Source organism: Gymnodraco acuticeps, unplaced genomic scaffold (assembly GCF_902827175.1).
Source record: "Gymnodraco acuticeps unplaced genomic scaffold, fGymAcu1.1, whole genome shotgun sequence".
Classification (NCBI taxonomy): domain Eukaryota; kingdom Metazoa; phylum Chordata; class Actinopteri; order Perciformes; family Bathydraconidae; genus Gymnodraco; species Gymnodraco acuticeps.
The window spans coordinates 500,089-523,450 of NW_022990054.1; the positions used below are offsets into that span (position 1 = coordinate 500,089).

General features: G+C 42.4%; 1 protein-coding gene across 1 annotated transcript in view; it reads right to left on the reverse strand.

Annotated features, from left to right (window-relative positions):
• The window catches only part of pamr1 (peptidase domain containing associated with muscle regeneration 1), a 33,544-nt gene extending 11,686 nt beyond the window's left edge, over positions 1 to 21,858 (reverse strand). Inside the window, 4 exon segments of the mRNA XM_034215977.1 lie at positions 6,059 to 6,173; positions 6,726 to 6,851; positions 11,575 to 11,751; positions 21,692 to 21,858. Coding sequence (XP_034071868.1) covers positions 6,059 to 6,173; positions 6,726 to 6,851; positions 11,575 to 11,751; positions 21,692 to 21,845 — 572 coding nt within the window. The 5' untranslated portion in view covers positions 21,846 to 21,858.
• Between the last annotated feature and the right edge of the window lie 1,504 nt (positions 21,859 to 23,362).

Below are 23,362 nucleotides of genomic sequence, written 5' to 3' on the forward strand. Positions count from 1 at the left end.
AGCCCTTCGTCCTAGCTGCCCCGAACCCTGCTCGGTTCAAAATACCGAAAACGCAGAGGTCGCAGTCCGCCCCGAGTCCCCAGCCCAGGCAGGGGACGAGGGCGAGCTGGCCTAGAAATTCTCCGGTTCCGGCTGCAGCCAAGGCGCAGCCAACCCAGAATTTCGGCCAGCAGTCGAGGAAGAAGAAGCGAGCGGCGTGACAGCCCCTCCTTCTCCCCTCTGTGACAGAGCTGGAAGTCTACGGTTTCCCAGCTCTAAATGTGTTCCCGCCGCCTCGAGAGATGCCTCAACACCATCCTCAAGTCCGCATAAACACATGTCACACACTTATTGATTTTTCTGTCATAAAACATTTTCCGCTGACGCATCCAGGCTTCGAGCCAAGGGCGCAGCTCGAAAAAATGAAAAGAAAAACAATAAAAACAATAAACAGTCTGTCAACTGTTCCCCTTCTGAGAGCAGCTACGGCCTCTCTCAAAGGGCGGACAATTGACGGGTCTGTGAAGGCACCACCGTCACGCGCATGCGCAGTGCCGGCTGGGGCTGTAAAGGCACCACCGTCACGCGCATGCGCAGTGCCGGCTGGGGTCGTGAAGGCACCACCGTCACGCACATGCGCAGTGCCGGCTGGAGCTGTAAAGGCACCACCGTCACGCGCATGCGCAGTGCCGGCTGGGGTCGTGAAGGTACCACCGTCACGCACATGCGCAGTGCCGGCTGGAGCTGTAAAGGCACCACCGTCACGCGCATGCGCAGTGCCGGCTGGGGTTGTGAACGCACCACCGTCACGCGCATGCGCAGTGCCGGCTGGAGCCGTAAGGGCACCACCGCCACACGCATGCGCTGTGTCGGTGGGGATTGTCGAAATGGGGCACCACAGTGCTCAGATACTGGAGGGCCCCATAACACAACAAATAGAGACTCAGAGGGGAAGAGACGTGACATCTCAGCTGGCTCTAAGGAGCATACAGCGGGAGATGCTCACGACATCTGCTTGGGTTTCTCAAGACAGTTACACGGAGCTACAGACTCCAAGTCACCGTCACCCCCCCTCGCTTCTCAGGCATTCTGCATTCGCAGGCCCGAGGAGAGTCAGCCCATATTCTGGAGAGAGAGATTCTCTCACTCCTAGAAAAGAGGGTTATATCTATTGTACCCGCCGAGCAGAGTCAGGGCGGCTTCTATTCCAAGTACTTCCTCGTTCCCAAACGGGGAGGGAACGGAATTCGGCCAATACTTGATTTGAGGGCTCTGAACAAATATCTAAAAAGATATAAGTTCAGAATGCTCACTCACACATCTCTGCTGCGGCTCGTGCGACAAGACGACTGGTTTACATCAGTTGATCTGAAAGATGCGTATTTTCACATCCCAGTATATTACCCACACAGGAAATATCTGAGATTCGCATTTCAGGGTATCTGTTATGAATACAGAGTACTCCCCTTCGGTCTGTCTCTCAGTCCAAGGGTGTTTGTACGATGTACGGAAGCTGCGATAACCCCGTTAAGACAACAGGGTATTCGCCTGGCGACCTACCTGGACGACTGGCTGCTTCTCGCACAGTCGGAGCAGGAGGCTGTTACGCAGACAAATGTCCTCGTAAAGCACCTGCTCAACCTGGGTTTCATAATAAACACAGAGAAGAGCATGTTGTGCCCCGCGCAGACTATACTCTTCCTGGGTTTACGCCTGAACTCGGTGCCCTTTTCAGCTCGCTTGTCAGCGGAAAGAGTGAAAGCTTTCAGAGCTTGTCTCGCTCTTTTCCAACTGCGCAAACATGTTCTCTTCAGATCATGCCTGCGATTGCTGGGGCTCATGGCGTCAGCCATCCTGGTCGTACGACTGGGACGCTTACACATGAGGGAGTTTCAGCGCTGGGTGGCCGCCCTAAAACTAAACCGAGTGATGGTTACTGTGAAATGCGTAATGGCACTGCGCCACTGGCTGCACCCGACTTTTCTAGTACGAGGTGTGCCTATGGGTGCTGTCCTTTCACGGAAAGTGGTCACCACGGACGCATGTCTGACAGGTTGGGGAGGTATTTATGAAGGTCGCCCGGTGAGGGGTCTCTGGAGCAGAGACCTCCAGCGGGCGCACATAAATTACCTGGAGCTTTTAGCGGTGTTTCTCACCCTAAAACGCTTTCTGCCTTTCCTCAGGGGACATCACGTCCTTGTGAGGACAGACAATACGACCACAATATCGTATATTAACCGCCAAGGGGGTTTGCGTTCTCTCCAGTTACACACACTGGCGCGCAAACTGATCCTATGGAGCGGTAGACGTCTCCTCTCTCTGAGAGCGACGCACGTACCGGGAGTGATGAACCTCGGGGCAGATCTACTGTCCAGAGGTATACCACTTTATGCAGACTGGACTCTACATCCAAGGATTGTGAGCCAGCTGTGGGTGCGTTACGGCAGAGCCGCGGTGGATCTGTTCGCATCGAAAGACAACGCTCAGTGTCAGCTGTTCTTTTCGATGCGCGATCTAAATGCACCGTTAGGCGTGGATGCACTCACGCACAATTGGCCCCCGGGCCTTCTGTACGCGTTCCCACCCCTGGCTCTGATACCCCCAACTCTGGCCAGAGTGAGAGAGCAACGCCACACACTTATCCTGATAGCTCCGCACTGGCCAGCTATGTACTGGCTAGCGGAGATATATCAGCTGCTGTGTGGGCAGCCATGGCAGCTCCCACTACGCAGGGACATACTGTCCCAAGCGGGGGGGGGCGATCTTTCACCCACACCCAGAGCGCTTGGCTCTATGGGCCTGGCCTGTGAGTGGTACAATCTGAATACAGTGTGACATGAAGCTGACCCTGGCAGCTGCCAAGCGAGCCAGTGGCACTCATGCACTATCTGTACAGTCTTCATGCACTCAGTTCGCCCCAGGGCAAACAGAGTGTGGTTGAAGCCCAACCCTGCCTTTATCTTAAGGCGGTTGGTTCAGGTACCACATTTGACATTGAGGCATCCTCCCCGCCACTGTATTCCTCCGGGGAACAGCGGCCGGATTTGCCGTGTCCAGCCCGTGCTTTACGCACGTACAGGGACAGATCAAGGGTGCTTTGTCATAATGACCAACCCCTTGTGTCCTGGGCTAACCCTTATAAGGGCAAGCCTGTTACTAAGCAACGGCTCTCCCACTGGTTTGTGGAAGCAATTGCTTTGGGGCTCATACGAGTCAGAGTTCGCAGGCACCCTCGGGTCCGCGAGCTCTTTCGACTCAGGGTCTGGCTGCATCCTGGGCTCTGTCCAGGATGTCTCCCATCCAAGACATTGGTGCAGCGGCGAGCTGGTCCTCGCCGCTCACTTTTGTCCGCCTCTTAACAGGCTGGACGTTCTGCACCCAGTGTGACTCAAGCAGTGCTGGGCACCTGGTTGAGTCAGAGCTCTACCTGTTAAGTTCTGGTTGGTTTGGTGATTTTCGAGATAAGCTCGTCTGACAAACGGGAGCTACAATTTCCCATAGTGAGACATCGAACGGAGTGTTATGAATGAGAACTATAGGTTACTTACGTAACCCCAGTTCTCAGAGTAACATGAAGTGAGATGTCTCACAAGACGGCCCTCCTTGCTATGGTGAAGCGAGAAGAGGTGCTTATTTTGAATGGCGCATGCGTCGTGGCGCAAGCTACTTATAGGGGGTGAATTCCCTGACGCTGACGTCAAGATCTCCAGCCAATCAGGATTGGCGTAATGAGATTGATGCTTCTGTTTGCTCCGCGATGAGGCGCATCCCATAGTGAGACATCTCACTTCATGTTACTCTGAGAACTGGGGTTACGTAAGTAACCTATAGTTTCTGTGGCTTTGGCGGGATTTAGAGACATCTTAAGATCTGCACACTTGTATTTTATAGATTGCTTAAACTATCTTTTAAAACTCATTATGTGCATAGTTATAAGTTATAAGTGCACTCCTAAACGATTGTTCATCTATGTACTCGACAATAAGTAGTGCTGATGACAGCAATCAGCTGATAAGCATCTCACTTTACTGAGATAAGCAGCTGTTAGATGTCTATACATTTTACTGTTGATTATTGGTATTAAAGTTCAAGGTTATGTGTTCATCTTCAAACACATCTTAATATGCTTGAACACAGTGAGGACATGCAGAGAGTGGATTGACGGCCCGTTTAAATGTTAATTTAAGTGTGTATCATTGTAGTTTGGTAGATTTTTTAAAAGACTTATATTTCATGAGCTGTTTGATTCAGTTGCAGTCAGAGTGTGACATTGATAGTACTGCCAGCTGGATTAGGAAAAACACAAAGGACTCTCCTTCCCCTTCTCTGTAATTTCAGATGTAATCTCCTTGGACTAACATCAGAACTGACGTGATCGACTGACAGATTTTATACAGTGCACTGGCATGCTCCCAAATCCTATAATTTGGCCTTTGATCACAGACCGTTCAGTCAGTGTAGCATAGACCAATAAGATATATGCTAAACGATAGGTTGCAGCAGCTCCCAACAATGAATGTCAGTTGTAATTGAGTTAATGTTGCTTGTGAACTGTGAGTCTAGGGTAAAGAAGTATAGAAAAACCCCTCCAGTTATTTTCCAGTCACAAATATACAACTTTCCATTATCGCTCGGAGTCCAACTGTTTCATTAAAGTGTGTTTATGTCACAAAGGAAATAAGAAAATGACATTTAACACATTTATAGACTGACAACGTTGTTAAAAGTTTTGCAATTCCTTATTATATAGTTGAACAAATACTTTAAATGTATTTTGCGCACACAGCAAACCATTTCCGTATGCTTGGCACATTGAGCCTGCATGCTGCATATGGTGCTTTTGTTCTGCTAAAATACTGCACAAAAGCTCGACTGCAAAATGCTGTATGCGTAATGGAGAAAATGACAGAAATAGAAAGTTATCACATGACTGAAAAGTAATAACTCTCCTGAAAAGACCCTGGGGTGTTTTGCTTTCCAAAGCTTGCTGTAGGGTTGCCAGTCGTCCATGACTTACATATTGCAGAAATATCTGAATGGACTGGACATTTGACTTAAGCAGGTCAGTTATAATAACTATCACAGATGTGCAATGAGGATAACATAACGTGATGCTTTAATGCCAGATGAAGCTATAATTATCATTACCCAATATTTTGTGATAATGTTAGCATGCTAACACTTTGATTGTTCACATTTTAAACGTTATGCCAGCTAAGAATTTCAAAGCATTGTCAGCATGTTAAAGTTAGCATAAATAATAGCAGCGTTAGCATGGTAGTTGTGTGTTCCATAAACAACCTATCTTCTATCTAACTTTGAGAAAAAAAATTGTAGGTGCCAATAAATAGTTTGTAAAATGTTGCAGAATGCTAGCCAGCATGCTTCTATGGTTATTATGACCCACAATCCTCTGAGCAGCGCAAGATAGGTCACAACTAGAGAGCACAGACAGATAACAGCCTGTCGACAGCTTATTGAAATGTCACGCTCCTGACTGCTACAGAATTACGAGCAATTAGAGGGTCAAAGTTCAAGGCGCAATGTTATGACTGGCAGCTGCAGTTTGTCACAAAGTAAAATTAAATATTTAAGAGGTAGTAGTTAGTTAGTTAGCTAGCTAGTTAGTTAGTTAACAATTTGAAAAACAGCCAATGTCTTCTTTGAAATTGTAGCTGATGGAAAAGAGAAACAATATAAACTGTGTTTTTAACCCATCGTGCTTTGTGAAAGGCAAAATTAACTATTATCAAAGTCAACTTTATCGTCAATCTTTCAATGTATGTGTACAGACAGAGAGATCGAAAAACCGTTTCCCACAATCCCGAATAAAAAAAACAAATATATAAAAATATGTAGGCAAATATGTATATACCTATATACATACAATCAAAAGACACATTTAAACATATGCCCACATTAAGACCTAAATAAAAGCACAACAATCAAAAACATCAATGAATATTATCACTAACCTTCCAGATTTAACCTTTCTGATGGTGCCTCCAAAAAGGTTTTTGATTACACATGCAGGTTGAGGAGGAGCAGTAAATAATAAGCAGACGTTTTACAGCCTCACCTGAGCTCTATAGTAAAGGGTCGGTCCACCTGGATGGTCCACTCACACCGGGCATTGTTGGGGTAGCTCTCAAGCACCAAGTGGCCCTGCCTCTTACGGATTACTCCCCCACACTCTGAAAAACACATCGGAAAATATTATATTTTGGAAAGTTGGCATTCTTTAAAATTCAGTGCTGGTTCATTACAGCTTGATTGTTATGTTGCGGGTTTAGATTCAGCTGCTTTGGTTACTATTCATACCAAACCCAATTACATTGAGTTTGCAAAGCTACTGAAAACCCTATGTTTTGCTAAACAACACAAAGAAACATAAACACAATACACACAGGGGCAACAAGGCATTTAGCAGTCTTTCCAGGTTCTGCTTTTAATTAACCGTATGTTTGTTGTGCCCCATGGCAGTTTATTGGCGCACTAAGAAAGCTATAGTCACTGTCCAAATGTTACATATTAAAGAGTTTTATGAGCTTCTAAATTGTTGACTGACTTGTCATTCAGCTCCTAACGGAAAACGCCCAGGGCATATGGCAACCTTCCAAGCTGGCATAGTTGTCCCAGATGAGGATAAATCACCAGGGAAGGAAAGAACACTTTTCCCTGATCGAAAGAAAAACGTAGACTAGAGTCATGTAGGATTCGCTATTTGGGAGAATGAAGGTACGTACTCATGCAATCTCCACCGGACCAGCCAGGCCGACACTCAGCGCAGTATTTCCCAGTAATGAAGAAGTCATCCCTGGGGCCCCATGTCCCATTGTTACAACGCTTGCAGTTCTCAAATATACTGCAACCTGAAAGGAAGAGAAACCAAGTTATAGGGGCGTTTTTAAAAAGACAGGTGGATGGACAAGGAGACGAAGGAGACAAACAATTTACTTCTTTTAAATTGGCTGGTAATATTTGTTACAATTGAGAACATCATCATACCCCTGCCATGTTTCCTCTAAAACAGCTCTGCTAAACTCATTACGCCCATATTTTTACTGGAACAGAATACACAAGTGTATAAGAGATTCATAAAATAAAAATGTGAAGAAAACTGGGAGGATGTCATTTCAGACTACTCAGTCCATGGGGGGGTGTTATCTGTGTTTGTTATTCTCGCGTCCAGGAGAGAAGCTTTCAAAAAGGAGACTAAATGGAGTCTCTGAGAAGGTTCAAATGGGTACTTTAATTAAAAAAGGCGCGGGTATGTTACAAGCAGAATATTGTTCAGTCAGAAAAACAGCTGTGTTCTGGCTCTCTTGAGCGAAGGGAAGAGACCGAGCTCCACCTCTCCAGCTGTTATATCTCCTCTGCTGGCTCCTCCCTGTGTGCCGGTTGGCGCTGCTGGGGGCCGGCCCTCCACGTCTCCAATGTTCGTTGTTGTGCATTGATTGATTGAAAAGTTTATTAACAGCTTGTATATTGGGTACAGTACAGTACAGCTCAAAACATACAATTGTTAAGGGGATGCAGACCAGAGAAAGACTTTCGTCTTGTTTACATCAGGGTCCCCCATTTCCAATTCATCATATCATTTAAGACATATAAAACATATTTGACATACAGATGGCTTATTTACAATTTACATACAGGTGGTTTTTTACATACAGATTGCTTATTTACAATTTTCATTTTAGATTTCGTTCTAATACATCCTAACCGGACATTTAAGACATACCAAGTCTACAGATATACAGTTAGTAACAGAGTCTAAAATGCGAGTATAGACATAGATGGGGGGGGGGAAGCTGTCCATTGTACGACAGGTTGAGATTTGTACCATTACCAGGGCCAGTTTTGCAATGCTCTCCCCCGAAGGTGCTCTTTAAGAGAGGTTTTGAAGGTAAGTATAGTTTTACTTTCCTTTACAGTTGTGGGAAGAGCGTTCCACCTTGATGTGGCATAATTGCGAAACGTGTATTCCCCCTTTTTTGTGCCAAATCTGGGTTTCACATGATTTGTGGAGCTCCCTCTGGTGTTATGATCATGGTATTCCTTGACCTTTGGGAAGAATTTTGACATGTACATGGGTACCATAGAGGTGTAGTGAATCTTGTAGACCAGGCCCATTGCAAGTAGCTGTACTCTGTCGTCTACTCTAAGCCATCCTAGGTTGTCAAAGTGGGCAGAGGTGAGGTGGGTTCTAGATGAAAGGTCAAGCAGTAGTCTGACCAGTTTATTTTGCGATGTTTGAAGTTTTATTTTTAGCGCCTTGGAGGTGCTATGGTACCATGACGTGCAAGCATAGTCATAGTACCCTTGAATGAGTGCTCCTGCCAGAGTTTTCAGGGTGTTTTTGTTTACCAGAGAGGAGATCCGGTATAGGAATCTAGTTCTTTGATTGACTTGTTTTATTACATTGGATGCCATTTTGTCACAGGAGAGGTTTGCCTCAAGAATAGATACTAGGTATGTAATTTCCTTCTTACTTGTGACAATAATGTCACCCACTGCAACTGAGAAGTCGTCGGATTTGCTGAGATTATGTTTCGAACCGAAGAGAATGGACTCTGTTTTACCCAGGTGTAATGATAATTTATTATCGGCGAGCCAGGTGCAGATTCTGCCGAGCTCGGAGCTGAGGGTTTTTTCAACCTGCAATCTGCTCCTGTCAGAGACCAGCAGGGCTGAGTCGTCCGCGAACAGGAACAAGTTGCAGTCACATGCTGATGACATGACGTTTGCATAAATTAGGAACAGTAACGGACCTAATATGCTTCCTTGTGGAACACCCCAGCTCACTGGGAGGGGGGGGACAGAGTACCGTTTACCCCCACTATCTGTTCTCTCCCCTCCAGGTAGGATTGCATCCAGCTCACCGATAGTTTATCAAAACCAATTGCTTTTAGCTTGTCAATCAGAATGGGGTGATTGACAGTGTCGAAAGCCTTTTGTAGGTCCAGCATCACCATGCCGCAGTACTTGCCCTCGTCCACCTCTTGTTTGATGTGGTCGCTCAAATAAAGAAGGCATGTGTCAGTGGAGTGGGATGTTCTAAAGCCGGATTGAAATTCATATATTAGTTTATTTTCCGCGAGGTACTTTTCGACCTGTTCATATACTATTTTTTCCATGACTTTCGAGATGGAGGTAAGTATAGAAACAGGGCGGTAGTTGCCTGGGTCCAATTTGCTGCCCTTTTTGTGCAGGGGGGTTACTCTTGCAATTTTGAAGTCTTTGGGTACTTTCCCTGTTTTATGGAGAGGTTAATTATGTGAGCTATGACTGGTGAGATGGCGGTTGCTGTGTCTCTGAGGAATTTGGAGGGGATATTGTCGTGGCCAGTGGCCTTGTTAGGTTGGAGGGCGCTCAGTTTTTGAGTACCTCTGCTGTTGTTACCCTTGCTAGACTGAAATCATCTTTGCGTACCCCTAGGTTTTTGTAGTAGGTCATGATGCGATTTACTCCAAAAAGCCCTGAGTGGGAGGGTAATTTATTTACAAGAGTTGTGGCTATGTTTGTGAAAAAAATGTTCAAGTACTTGGCCACATCCAGTTTGTCTGTGATGAGCCTGTTATCTGTCTTTATGTTTAAGTTAGAAAATCTCGTTTTAAGTTTTTTACTGCAGCCAAGCTGGTTATTGAGTAATTTCCAAAGTTCACAGGGTTTATTTTTGTTTTCCTCAGTTTTGACATTGATGAAACTCTTTTTGGCAGTTTTGATCATGGAGCTTACGTCATTTCTTAGTCTGTTTCTTTCAATTTTTAGTTCAGTCACGTGGGCCTGGAGTTCACTGCTCGTGCTTTTGGAAAGCATTGACTGACTTTTATGAAACTCAGAGCATTTTTTGTCTCTGGTTTTCATGGCGGTCAGTAGGCTATGCCGGAGTGCATCCACGGCTCAGCGCGATTTTTTACCCTGGTTGTTCTTAGGGGGGCCAAATCATTGAGTATTGCAGAGAATTTGTTTTTGAAACCAAGCCATGTTTCTTCAACTTGTGTACCACTGAGCTCATCTGACCAGTCCAGGCTCTCCAGTTCTAGGTTAAAGGCCTCGCTAGAGTAGTTTTTGAGGTCTCTAGGATATGACTGTTTTGTGACAGCCGGCCCTTTGTTTTAGCTTTTTGCGGGTACAGAATATCATATAATGATCACTTAAACCACATGCTATAACCCCTTTACTGGAGATCCTGGACCTGTCAGAGGTCAGAATGAGATCAATGGTAGTTTGTGTTGTTTCACATACCCGGGCGGGTTGGGTGATTAGCTGGCTGAAGCCGTGCAGATCACAAATCCTACTGAAGGACTTGAAGACGGACGTGTCTTTACGTTGCATATCCGTGTTCCAGTCTCCAATAATAATTGTCTCTACATCCCCCACATCAGCCAAACATCCATCCAATGTATCATAAAAGTCACTCTGTTCCGGTGGTCTATAGATAACAGAGCATAACAGAGGATTCAGACATTGTACATTAAATATATAACTAAACACGCCTTTTCTCCTCCTTATCTCTTTCCCGACTTTTCATTTAATACATTTTAAACGCTGTAATCAATACTCCAAAAATACAGGAAATACTTCACGGCTGGTATCATTTCCGGTAGTTCCGGATGTTGTCGCATGCTACCCACGTCTGTAAACAAACGTATTCAAATAAACTACCTTCATTTAAAATAAATTCAGCAATAATAATATCTCGACGTCGATAGTTGTAGTGTTGCAATCAGTAGGTTTCGGTGTGCAACACTCCGTGTCATATCGCTACTACATTCACCTCTATAGTAAATGGTATATTAGCCACATGCTAAATGCTAACCGGAGATGAAGGATTTTCAGAATAAAATCTTAACAACTGGTTGGGCACCAGAATTTCTGGTTTTTCATTATAAAACAGCATTTAAATTGACGGTATGTTTAAGCTACTTTACGCCATCAAAACATTGATTTTAATTTCTAACAGGGGGAAGCAAAACTGACCTGATTGCAGATATGCATTTTAACCAAATATGCGCTAGTGATGTGCACAGGGCTTGACACATTTGTTGTGTTCAACAGTAAAATGTGAAGAAAACCATACATAGCTTACTTCTACAGGCAGATAACATTTAGGGAAAATAACATGCAAGCGAGGGTTTGGATGGGTGAGCGACTGCTCATTTGTGCACACATACCCAATCATTTTCTCAGGTAGCCTATATTCACAGATGTATTTGTTGCATAACCAATAACATATTTGTCCTGAAGTCCAAAGCATGACCATTCATTCCTGGCTCTGAATTCTTCCAGAAAGTGAATAAGCCAATATAAAGTAAGCCTGAGAATAAATTAGATAAGTTCAATATTTTTTAGCTTTTCTCTTATATAGTTTATAATGCTTCAGTGTAAACAGCTGTGCAGTTGATAGACATCCTTTAGTCTTGCACGAACTTCACTGCAGATTTTCAAAGATGGAGATTGATGGGCGGATTACAATCAGCAGATGTGGACTATATGAAGAGAATGCCAACTTTGTATACTGTTCAAGTTTATGAAGTTCGTAACTTCTCATGCAATTACAACAAATAGAAATATTGGCAGGGGTTCTACCTGGATGAATTATGCAGGGATCACACTCATTGATGGCGTTGCGACAGCACGGCACTGCGTAGCCCACCGGGGTCCCCTGTATGGGGCATTTACAGCGGATCACATCGTACTCGCAGCAGCCTCTGCACATGACGTTCCACTCTGGGCCCGGGCAGTGGTTGTACAAATACCTGTAATCTAAAGAAGACAATACGTCAGCATTAGTAAAATCAGCAGGATAACTCAAACATGCAACCAGGAAGCATACCTTTACATTCGCATCTATTCATAGTTGTACAGGCATAGAGAGGCAGCGGTGTACATCATGGAGAAACTTTGACAAATATAATGACGATCAGGAGTGGAAGGATTCTGGGGATTTCAGTGTTTGAGTGAGTTGTTTTCTCGACTGGTTCTCTGGTTGTTTCCACTGCCATATGGTTGTATTTGGGAATCGCAAGACTCAAAGTAGTTAACGTCCACTGAATGATTTCATAAAACATTACATCAGACAACATGCCTCAATGGTAAAGTCACTGTCATGAAGAACAGTCAACAATGACCAAGTTATTCCTCCCTTTTCCAATACATACGATGTTTAATTGGACTGTAAACCAGTAATGCAAGTGGTTATAATTATGTAACAGTGGATTTAAAAGTTGAAATATTTGAACATGTCTTGTGGCAGATGGGGATAGAGAACTAACAGAAGCTGCACTTTAAACTTGGCACCACCTTGGTGCAGCCTTGTACGTACCCTCCTACCGGCCCTGCAAACACTCATTAGTGGTTGTTTGCAGACGGTAAACTGGAGAGGAGAAGCGCAGATGTCTTGGAGAGCTGTTGCCTGTCCACATTAATGATATCATAAATTGTACATCTGTCCAGCTACAATCTGGCCTTCTCCTCAGCTATTTCTCCAAGCAGACACTGAGGTATGACAACTGCACTGACATCAATCAAACCAAAAGTGAGTATGCAATGCCACAAGTTAAACTTTAATGTGAGTTTCTTTAAGGACAGAGTCTGTGCTTTAGGAAGCTGATGCAGTCGTTTAGCTGTTTTACGATTCCTGTCAGTTCCTCGTTTAATTTACTGTTTTGATAACATGGGCTCAGCTGGATATGTGTGTAAACCTTAAAACCTTAATATTCAGCAAGCAAGTCTGTTTTCTATGTGCCATGGTGTGCGATAGATTTCAGGACCATGATTAAATGTCACTTTTACATGTTCCAAAGAGGCCAGTCCATTACGCAATGCCTTTGTTGTCATACCAACTGACAGTTTTCCTGTGGTTTTACAACACTCACTTTGTCTTAAATTCAAAGCTGATGCTCTTGCGTTGTCTTGATTTGTTTAGCTCAGTTTGCCTCACTTGTACACAAAAGAAGAAGCTCATTGTTTTGTTTTTTTAGATTACTTTTAAAAAAGTTGAGAGAACCACAACTATCAATGGCATGGGAATGACACCATACTGTAAGTCAAATGTATAAGCATGCATTATGGCAATGACACAGCAAGTAATAAAATATGTTTTACCACAATCGTATCCTCCTCACAATATTTCTGTAAAATGATTAATGAAAAACCAAAAAGTATAGCCAATGCTTCAACTTGTCTGGTAAATTCACTTCTTCTTAACTGCACAACCCTAGACTCAAACTTGTAGTCTAAAATTGTAAGAAGTGACAAGTGGATGGAGATTCCTTTACATTTGGCGCTTTGGTCTAAAAGTAAAAGCAATAACAGATGATTTGGAATAAATATTTATTCAAGCTGCTAATGGCTCGAGTACAGAAGCCTGACTTGGAGTCCAGAAGTCCATCCAAACTCTGGTCTGCTTTTACTCACATGCATCGAAATGCAGACGGAAGCAGCTTCATTTTCAACAACTACGACTTGTTATGGTTGCAATGTGACCCAAATTACGTAAGTCGGAAACTGAGAATTGTCAAACAAGAGAAGATTGATTAAAGCCATTATTGCCTGTGCTGGCCAATTTTTCTTTCTTGTCTTAAGCTACCTTACAAGCAATGAACAGGGGATGATTACAGAGTTTAAAAGGTGTGATGCCTGTCACATGGGGATTAAGAGGTTTGACACCTTTGCCTCTCCTTATGGGACAGCTTCTCCTGCTTTGGTTTGTGTGCTGGCCTGGGACTGTGAAAGCTGATTTATAGGACATAAACTCGAAAGGGTCAAAAGGCTTTATGAGCTGGCCTGTTAATGTCATCACTGCTGTGTGTCTTGTCCTTAGATAGAGCTGTGACATCCTGTGGTTGGATCTGCCTTCTCAGCATACTTAGGGAATAGACAATACAGTAGATCTTAATGTTTTTATTTATGTCTTCATGTTTATGGGACTAGATCTGTGACGTGACATTTATGAAATATTTAGCTTCCAGATTCTCTCAAGTTGTTCTCCTTATAAACCACTCCTTATTGAGATAAATAAACACATTCAGCAGTGTTTTCAGTCTTTATTCACTGTAACAGATTCTGTTTGCTGACCTCCAGCTCTGTTGATAAGGCTGTTGTGTTTTTCTCTGGAGCATGACTCCAAGGTGTTTCCCCTCTAGTGCTTGATTCAGACTAGAACGCATCTATTTTTCAGGAAGACTATCCCCTCTCCCTAATAGGTGTTTACTGATTCTCAACACAGCAGATCGTTTTTGCATAACTCTGCTTTCGCTTGCTCCCCTAAAATTTGTATTCATACGTTTCAGCGATAAGCTTACTGCCTCGTAAAAACACAAAGGCGAAGGCTTCCAGGTCAACACCTGCAGGTAACTACAGACTGGACAGTGATAATTTCATGTGGGTTTTAACAGGAAGAAAGGCCTGACCAGGTGTGGAAGTGCACAAGCTCAGGGGCAAGCAGACAAGCCAGTCGGTGTTTCTGCAACCATACATGCATGAGCTGGCCTTCAGTGTTTGGGCTTAAGGCCTATCAAGTCTTTATTATTTGAAAACGTGTTAAATAATGGCATCAACATCACTCCATTTATCATTATGTTCCCCGGGCCTGTAATTTAACCCAGGTTGTGCTGCGTGCCCCCGGCTAATGTGTATTTAATCACAAACTGGAAGTGTTGACAAGTTTCAGAGAGGTGCTGTAGAAATCCATACGATTACAAAGTTTGCTTCCTTTTTGTGCCTTGTGGCTTTATAGCATATCTATGTGTTTTGGTATAAGTAAACGTGCTAGTTTTGTGAGATCACAACAGTAGCTATGCACAAATTACAATAAAAGCCTTGAATCCTAGTTTTTCCCTCAGTCGTGCAGCTGAGTCTGCACATTTTTGTGTGGGTTGTTTGACTTTTCTGTTATGTAAGAATTGTATTGTGTTGGCTCTTGTATATTCTTAAACATGCATGTAAAAAAGCCTTCGTAATGAAAACAGCCGAAACACGAGAATCATAACATAACAGTTGACTAGTGGAAAACTCAGTGTGTCACAAAGCACTCCCACACAATCAGAAGCTCTACAGGCCCAGGTTGTAAGCCATCATGTCTCAGCTGCTAAACTTTGATGTGGATCCAGACGATGACATCATTATTACCGGGGGCGGGGATGTGGTCACGGAAATGTGCGCAAATCATGTGACCCTGCATCTGACTTTACTGCCCTGCTGGCCCAGTAACCTGTTAGGAGCCAAAGAAAACCCTGACTTCTGCCAAGAACAAACTAAAATATCCACATTCCTGATCTTTTTTACCATAAAAAGGTTTTATGTCCAAATATAAAGCTCACAGATGCACATAATGTTGCACAACCCCTGGAAAAGCAGCATTACTGACTATTTGATACACTTAAAATATGCTGCAGGTGCTGAATTTGACCTTACAACTGACACAAAAGCTCGGAAATATCAGCTCGGAAATAGTGCCATCATTTCCTGGAAGCAACTTTCCCTGTACTCAGCTAAAAATAAAACCCAAAGTCAGTATTTGCTGTAATTTTTTGGACTTTGGCCCAGCTCACATTCACAGCCAAGTGCTGCCTCCTGAGTTTAAGATATCTTATAATTGAGCTTTAGCTTGATATAAAAACTGCTTTCTGTCAGTTACCGTTTAAATTAGTAATAATCTCTAGGTTGTCTTTTTCTTGCTCAGAAAATGTATCTTATCAGTCTGAGTCTCGCCTTGCTACACACCACTATCAACTAAGCTATGTTTAGCTTTAACAAGGCTGAAGAGGACAATGTGGAAATGGTTTGAGCAGGGCACTTTAAAATCGGTTCAACATGCTTATTAAACGATGCACAATGCTGTGACTGTGTCACCTATGTTGGACATGTACTGTAGTATTCTGCTATTTAACTTTTGGAAAGTATGCTTATTAGCTTCCTTGGTAAATAAGAGGAGAGATTGATACTATTTTCTTACGGTGTGTCTATTTCGTAATCTACAAGAAGCTTTATACTTGCCATCAGCAGAAACTATATACTTAACGTAAGGCAAGGCAAGTTTATTTATATGGCACTTTTCAACACAAGGCAATTCAAAGTGCTTTACAAAAAATGAAAGACATTAAGAAAAGGGCATTTAAAATCAGTCATTAAAAAGAAAAGCTAATAAAATAAACATTAAAAGAAAAAATACATGGATAAAAGTTACAGTGCAGTTTAAGATATGAATAGTTCAATTAAAAGCAGCGACAAAAAGAAAAGTCTTCAGCCTGGATTTAAAAGTATTCAGAGTTGCAGCGGACCTGCAGGTTTCTGGGAGTTTGTTCCAGATATTTGGAGCATAATAACTGAACGCTGCTTTACCATGTTTAGTTCTGACTCTGGGGACAGAAAGCTGACCAGTCCCTGAAGACCTGAGAGATCTGGATGGTTCATAATTTAGCAGGAGGTCAGTAATGTATTTTGGGCCTAAACCATTCAGTGCTTTATAAACCAGTAGCAATATTTTTAAATCTATTCTTTGACACACAGGAAGCCAGTGTAAAGACTTCAGAACAGGAGTGATGTGATCCACTTTCTTAGTGTTAGTGAGGACTCGAGCAGCGGCGTTCTGAATCAGCTACAGCTTTCTAATAGATGTTTTAGTGAGACCTGTGAAGACACCATTGCAGTAGTCGAGTCTACTGAAGATAAAGGCATGGACAAGTTTTTCCAAATCCTGCTGTGACATTAGTCTTTTAATCCTAGATATATTCTTTAGGTGATAGTAGGCTGATTTAGTAACTGTTTTAATGTGACTGTTGAAACTCAGGTCAGAGTCCATGACTACACCTAGATTTCTGGCTTTATCTGTTGTTTTTAACATGGCACACTGAAGCTCAGCGCTAACTTTTATACGTTCTGACTTGGCTCCAAAAACCATTACCTCAGTTTTATCTTTGTTTAATTGGAGAAAGTTCTGACACATCCAGTCATTGATTTGTTCAATGCACTTACTCAGTGTTTGAATTGGAGCATAGTCTCCTGGTGAAATTGTTACGTAAATTTGTGTGTCATCTGCATAGCTATGGTAACTTATTTTGTTGTTTTTCATTATCTGAGCCAGTGGCATGTATATGTTAAAGAGAAGAGGCCCCAAGATGGAGCCTTGAGGAACCCCACATGTCATATTTGTCAACTCAGATGTGTATTTACCTATAGAAACAAAGTTGTTTCTGTCCTTTAAGTAGGATTCAAACCAATTTAGAACTGTTTCCGAAAGTCCCACCCAGTTTTCCAGTCGGTCTAGTAATATGCTGTGGTCAACAGTGTCAAACGCAGCACTGAAATCTTATAATACTAACACTGAAGTTCTGCCACTGTCTGTGTTTAAGTGGATGTCATTAAAGACCTTTACAAGAGCAGTCTCAGTGCTGTGGTTTGGACGAAAGCCTGACTGGAACACATCAAAACAGTTATTTAAATGCAAGAAATTACTCAACTGTTGAAAAACAACTTTTTCAATGATTTTACCTAGAAATGGGAGGTTTGATATGGGCCTGTAATTGTTCATTACTGAAGCATCTAGATCAGTGGTTCCCAAACGTTGTGTGCCCAAGGCAGCAAGTAAAAATCTCAAGGCACACCTATTGTGCAAAATAGCCCTTATAACACGTGTTATCACTCATATCATGTAAAATATCTGTAAATGTGCATAATTATTTACTAATGCCAAATAAAATGTGACAAAGACAACTATATTACTCATGAAATATTTATTAATGAAATATTTCAGAAATTAATTTGAAACTTTACCAAATTAGGCTTCATCAAAGCAGCAACACACTCATTTAAACCAGACAGGTCACAAAATTAAAAATGAGGCTAAGGAAACTCAGCAGAAATTCAGCACAGAGAACTGTCAATGCAAGGAAGCTGCATTGTCCATGGTCCTGAACTACAAATTATAAATGTAACATTTCAGCAATCAGTATTGAAACATGTGCTATTGTAAATATTTTTGCCGACTTACAAATTAGTGAGATACATGTGCCTGTCGGGGCGCGCAGAATGTTTTAATCCTTGGTGGCACTGAGGAGAGGGCCACTCGCTTGTCCTGTTCAACAGAGAGCCGTGACCTCCTGTTGTTCTTCATGTAAACCAGAGTAGAGAACGCCAACTCCAGAGATGGGGTCGTTATATATTACATATTACTTTTTAAAAAAAAGTAATATATTACACTACTTCGTTACTATCTACATAAAGTAACTCGTTACTTTACTCGCCGAGCACGTACGAACTGCGCATGCGTGAGTGGAAATAACTTTCCTTACCAGCAGGTGGCGGTAGTGTGTATTTGTCATTCAAAACAGGCAACAACCGGAAGACAGAGAAGAAGAACAGACTCCGTGATATAAATAAAAAAGCATGTGTTCTTTGCAGGTGTTTGTTGAGGTTTGACGTGGTGTTAACAGCAGTGGATAACAGCTTCTGGCCTGGACACAGTTTGCACCTCACCGTCACATTCCTGTCTATTCTTCGGACGAACTTAAAATAATGGGCATACCTCCACCCTTCGAAAGTTATCGCTGACTCAGCATGAAATGCAGCACTGCACGTTGAGATGTGGACGCGCAAATCGCGCAGATTACGTACATATAAACCTACAAAGTACTGATATAGTACATTTTAAAATAATTATTTTTTGTAGTTGTATATTGCAATAATAACGTATGGTTGTCACAAAATCATTGCACGCCCTGGTGGATAGAAATTCAGAGGCTACTGACACTGGGGGGTTAGTTAGTCTGTCAACGGTAGCAAACAAGGCACGTACGTTGTTTTCGTTTTTGGTAATGATGTCAGAGAAGAACGATTGTCGTGCGTTTTTCAATTCCAAATTATAAAGGCCAAGTCTCTCTTTATAGATTTCAAAGTGAACCTGGAGTTTTGTTTTTCGCCACCTGCGTTCAGCTTTTCGACATTCTCTTTTTTCTGTTTTCACGGTCATGGCCTTTCTCCATGGAGATATTTTCTTGCCAGACACTTCCTTTACCTTAGTTGGAGCAATGGCATCTATAACATTTTACATTTTTGAATTAAAATGATCTACTAGCTCATTTACTGAGATGTTAGCAGGGGCAAGTGTGGAAGAAAAATTCTGAGTAAACATTTCCCTAGTATTTTCAGTTAAATATCGCTTTGTGGTTACCTCTTTTTGAACATTTTTGTGAACAGAAATAGAGCTCTCAAAGAAAACACAGGAATGGTCAGAGAGTGCAACATCAGTCACCACAACCTTAGAGATATTCAGACCCTTTGAGATAATTAAGTCCAGAGTGTGCTCCTTATTGTGCGTGGGCTCCGTCACATGCTGAGTCAGTCCATAGCTAAAAAGAACACAAAACAGTTCTTTAGCCCCTCTGTCCTGGGGGTTGTCAACAATGTAGCAAAAAGACTTGAAACAGTGAAACAAATAGACTGGCTTTGAAGTGTGACACTGAAGGGAAGAAACACCAATACATGGAAGATACATTTCTGCATTTCTATTTTATGATAGTTACTATTTCTTGCCTGAACGTAGGTGCATCCTTCTTTTTCCCAATTTCTTGGATATTTCAGGGAGCTGAACTGTGCACCTCAAAGAAATAATCCAGCATATACCATATTTACATTTCAGTTTTGTTGAAAATTAAACGCCTGATTAACATTTTCATGAAACCCTCACCTTCAAGTGCTACAAGGCGAGGGTTTCTTTTACATTTGGAGAGAGCCAGGTTCGCTGTATCCCTGTTACCATTCAATTGGAATTTAATCAAATATGCTTAATTTACATGAATTAAACTAAACTAATTTTACTAACAGTGGTAAATTACGAGAGTAGTATTAATCTTCTCATCGCAGTCTTGGCAAGAAAGAAAACATTTAATTTTTCCAAAATGCCTAACTATTGCTTTAATTTTATTCGGAAATAGAAGATAAAAATAACAAAAGATTTGTCAGAAAAAGTTCCTTGTAAAGAGAAGATTTTACAGTGTACATCCACTGAATACATTGTTTCCTTCTGACAATATGGTGGTTATTAATTATACACTGATGTATCATGGAAAAATAGTTGTTTTTATAGCAGCTGCGAGTGCATGTGCTGTGCATGTATGTACGAGTATATAATTCCTTTTGCTTACTGCCCACAGCAGCTGTCTGGCATTTTGAGGTTGCAGTGATTTTGCTATCATGGAACAGGGGAAACTCCCAGGGGAGCTTTGTGGGCATTGCATATCCGAATGTAGCCCGATCCTAAGCACCGGTCCCACTGGTCATCCTGTAGATTTGCTTTAAATAAACTTCCCTCCACTCGGAAACCACAAACCCAATGAAACATCCTCTCACCATTACCCACTTTGGTAAATTGGTGTGAACACACACACCAATATGTAGGACAAATAGGAGTCTGATATGTGCACATTTGTTTTCAGCATTCAACTTTTCAACTTGATATGAACTCTAGAGTCTGATATGAGACACTATTTTTCCAAACACTCAGTGCGAGGCTATGTTTTTCTTCTTGTAACTATATTCTGTGCCAAGTTTTCATTTTCTCTCATTTTTATATTTGCTAGGCCTTGCTATTTTTCCCTACAGCAGCCTGCCCAGTAGCCCTGACAACTATGAACTAAACACACTTTAGGGAAATGTGTGAAAAAAGCAGGACACCTGAGGATTCAGGTGGGTGGAGGAAAATGCCTCAGTACACATAAACACGGGCACACCTGAAAAGACATGTTCAAAAGGCAGGATTTGTATGAAAACACCTTAGCTTTGCTTTAAGAAAAAGAAACTAAGAAATATCTGCCAACAGCTGATAATGCAGGATTATGAAACAAGCCTTGCTAGAAAGTGAATCAGCTGACAACAACAATATAATTGGGCAAATCTGCCAGAGAAAACCTTCTTAGTCACTGTAACCTAACACAGATGTGTTCAGCCAAGCCCTTTGCCACATTCACCAACATTACAAATTGAAGGTTTTAATTTATTGCCTATAAGCGTGCAACAAGGAATTAGACAAAGACAGAGGTTTGGTTAGGAGTCTTGGGGACGCTGTATGGTATACACATTACCACAGCCAGCGTGATTGACTCAAACGTGACTCATGTCTTCCTGCTGCAGTTGAAATGGTCAGCCTGGGTAAACAGGCAGGGATAATCTGAATCTCAAGGAGAGCACACTTTAGGAGTTAAAGCAAAGCTCCCGTACAAAAGAGAACGATTGCCAAGATTCAACACCCCTATTAGAATGGCAACTGCCTCACTTTACCTCAAGGAATGTGTGGCTACATCCAACTGTGGCTTCTTATATTTCAGAATAAAAAAGCAATCTTGCTTTCATTTCAAACAACAATTAACTGCAATGAGTATGGAAATGACAGAGACCCTTTTTTTTCTGGTAATGGGACAATAAACAAATCTACAACAGGACAAGAAAAAGAGTCAAAGATTGCACAAACTTGTCAGTGCTGTTTTTCTTTGCCGCCCCTTTAAAAAGCTGGATTTCACATCACTGTCTCTCCGTTGGTCTTCTTTTACAATCCTGACTGAGAGCTGATGTGCTCTTAAAGGATAGAAGGGAAGAAGGGATGGAGAGAGTTGCTGATGCCGGCTTTTTGAGAACAAAGAACACAAACTGAGAGGCCGTGCCAAATATAAACGCAGGGAGAAGAGAAGTGAAGGTAAAGCCGGTCTCTTACCGTAGGGCCACGCTGTCCCTTGGGGCAAGGAGATGGAGAGGAAGATGAGGAGGAACCAGCCCTCCTTCCAAGAGATAACGGTGCCGGTCCAGGGGGCAGTGCTGGTGCCCCCATGGGTTTGCCCCAGCTGCAGTCCCCGTCCTGCAGACAGCATGCTGCAGCCTGGAACTCTGTTTACTTTCTGAACTCAGCTGACATCACCTTCTCTTGGCCCTTCTGTCCTTCCCTCCCCCTCCCTGAATTTCTCCCTCTCTCCCTTTATTTCTCTCTCGGTTTCTCTCTCTCTCTCTTACTTCTCTTTGGCTTCAGGTTACAGCCCAGCCTCGCGAGGAGTTCCACTTGCACTGGTCTCCCAAAAACTCCCCGAGCTCCACTGCTCTTGAATAAATGCAGACCCAACCGTTTAATGCACGACTCATTATGGTTTCACACACGACACACACACGAGGGAAAAACACAACAGCCAGTTTATGTTCTACATTGGCAAGACCAATGATAGAATTTAAGATGGTTCACTGCTTTTGTGTTCATGTCTAAAAAATCTGAATGTCATTGGAATTCAAGTTCACACCAGCTGTGTTTTCCAGAAAGGTGTGTGGTAAAGCATTAGCATTCAGTCAATCCAAGGTAGTAAATCCAACAACACATTTGTAACGTTACAGGAATATTATGTTATTTGGCGAAATATGCGTATTGTTTTCAACAAAGTCAGGTGAATAGGTTGATGTCACTCTGTAAGCTAAGTATAAAGCTACAGTCAGTAGACCTTAACTTAGAATAAAGACTGTTAATGGGAGACCTGGCAGCACCTAGAAATCTCAACTATAAGCGCAATATATTATCTCTATTTTTTAATATGTCTGAAAAAAAATCAACATGTTGAGATTTTACTTATGGTTATATGGCAGACTATTTCTAGGATGGGGCTAAGTAAAGGTAAGCCTTTGGACAGAGAGAGACTGGCTGTTTTCCCTTTAAACAACAGAACAGACTTAAACAATAGAATAGTAGCCAGTGAAAACACACTTTCCTGTTTGTATGATCTCCTGGGTGTGTTTTATTTCAGCTCTGTCCACTGGCACTCCATGCTGCATGGAAGAGCTAACAGGGAATACAGATGAAACGACTCAAAGCCGGAGAATCAAATACCAGAGCAGTTTCCTAAAACAGCAGGATTTAGACCAGAGATGGAAGACATGAGCAGTGGTCTGTGTATGGTAGGGACATTGAAACACAGACTGAAATCAAGACAGTTCATACAAATAAAAAGGGAATGAAGACATGGGGAACGTGAGGGAGAAAAGAGACAGGCAAAAAGGAAAATCAAGAAAGAAAGGGGGGGAAAGGAAATATTGTCTTCTCTTTATATCCCCCCTTTCACTACCTCTCTACTGTTTGTCCAGATGCTTAAGGGTTTATTATGTGAAACCCAGGGCTTTTGGGTTAATGTGGACACCGGTTTCGTATTTTCACAGAGGCTACATCTGCGGTCTACGCTGTCAGCAGAATAGACTTCTGTATACAACTTTCTGTGGATTAAATACACAGCAATTGTGTTCAATATTCGGATTTATATATTCTAAGCTTGCACACAAAATTACAATAAATAGAGGTGACTGAGATCAAATATGACTGTGTTTTGTTTGGTGCTTTTGTGGGATTTTCTTTGAA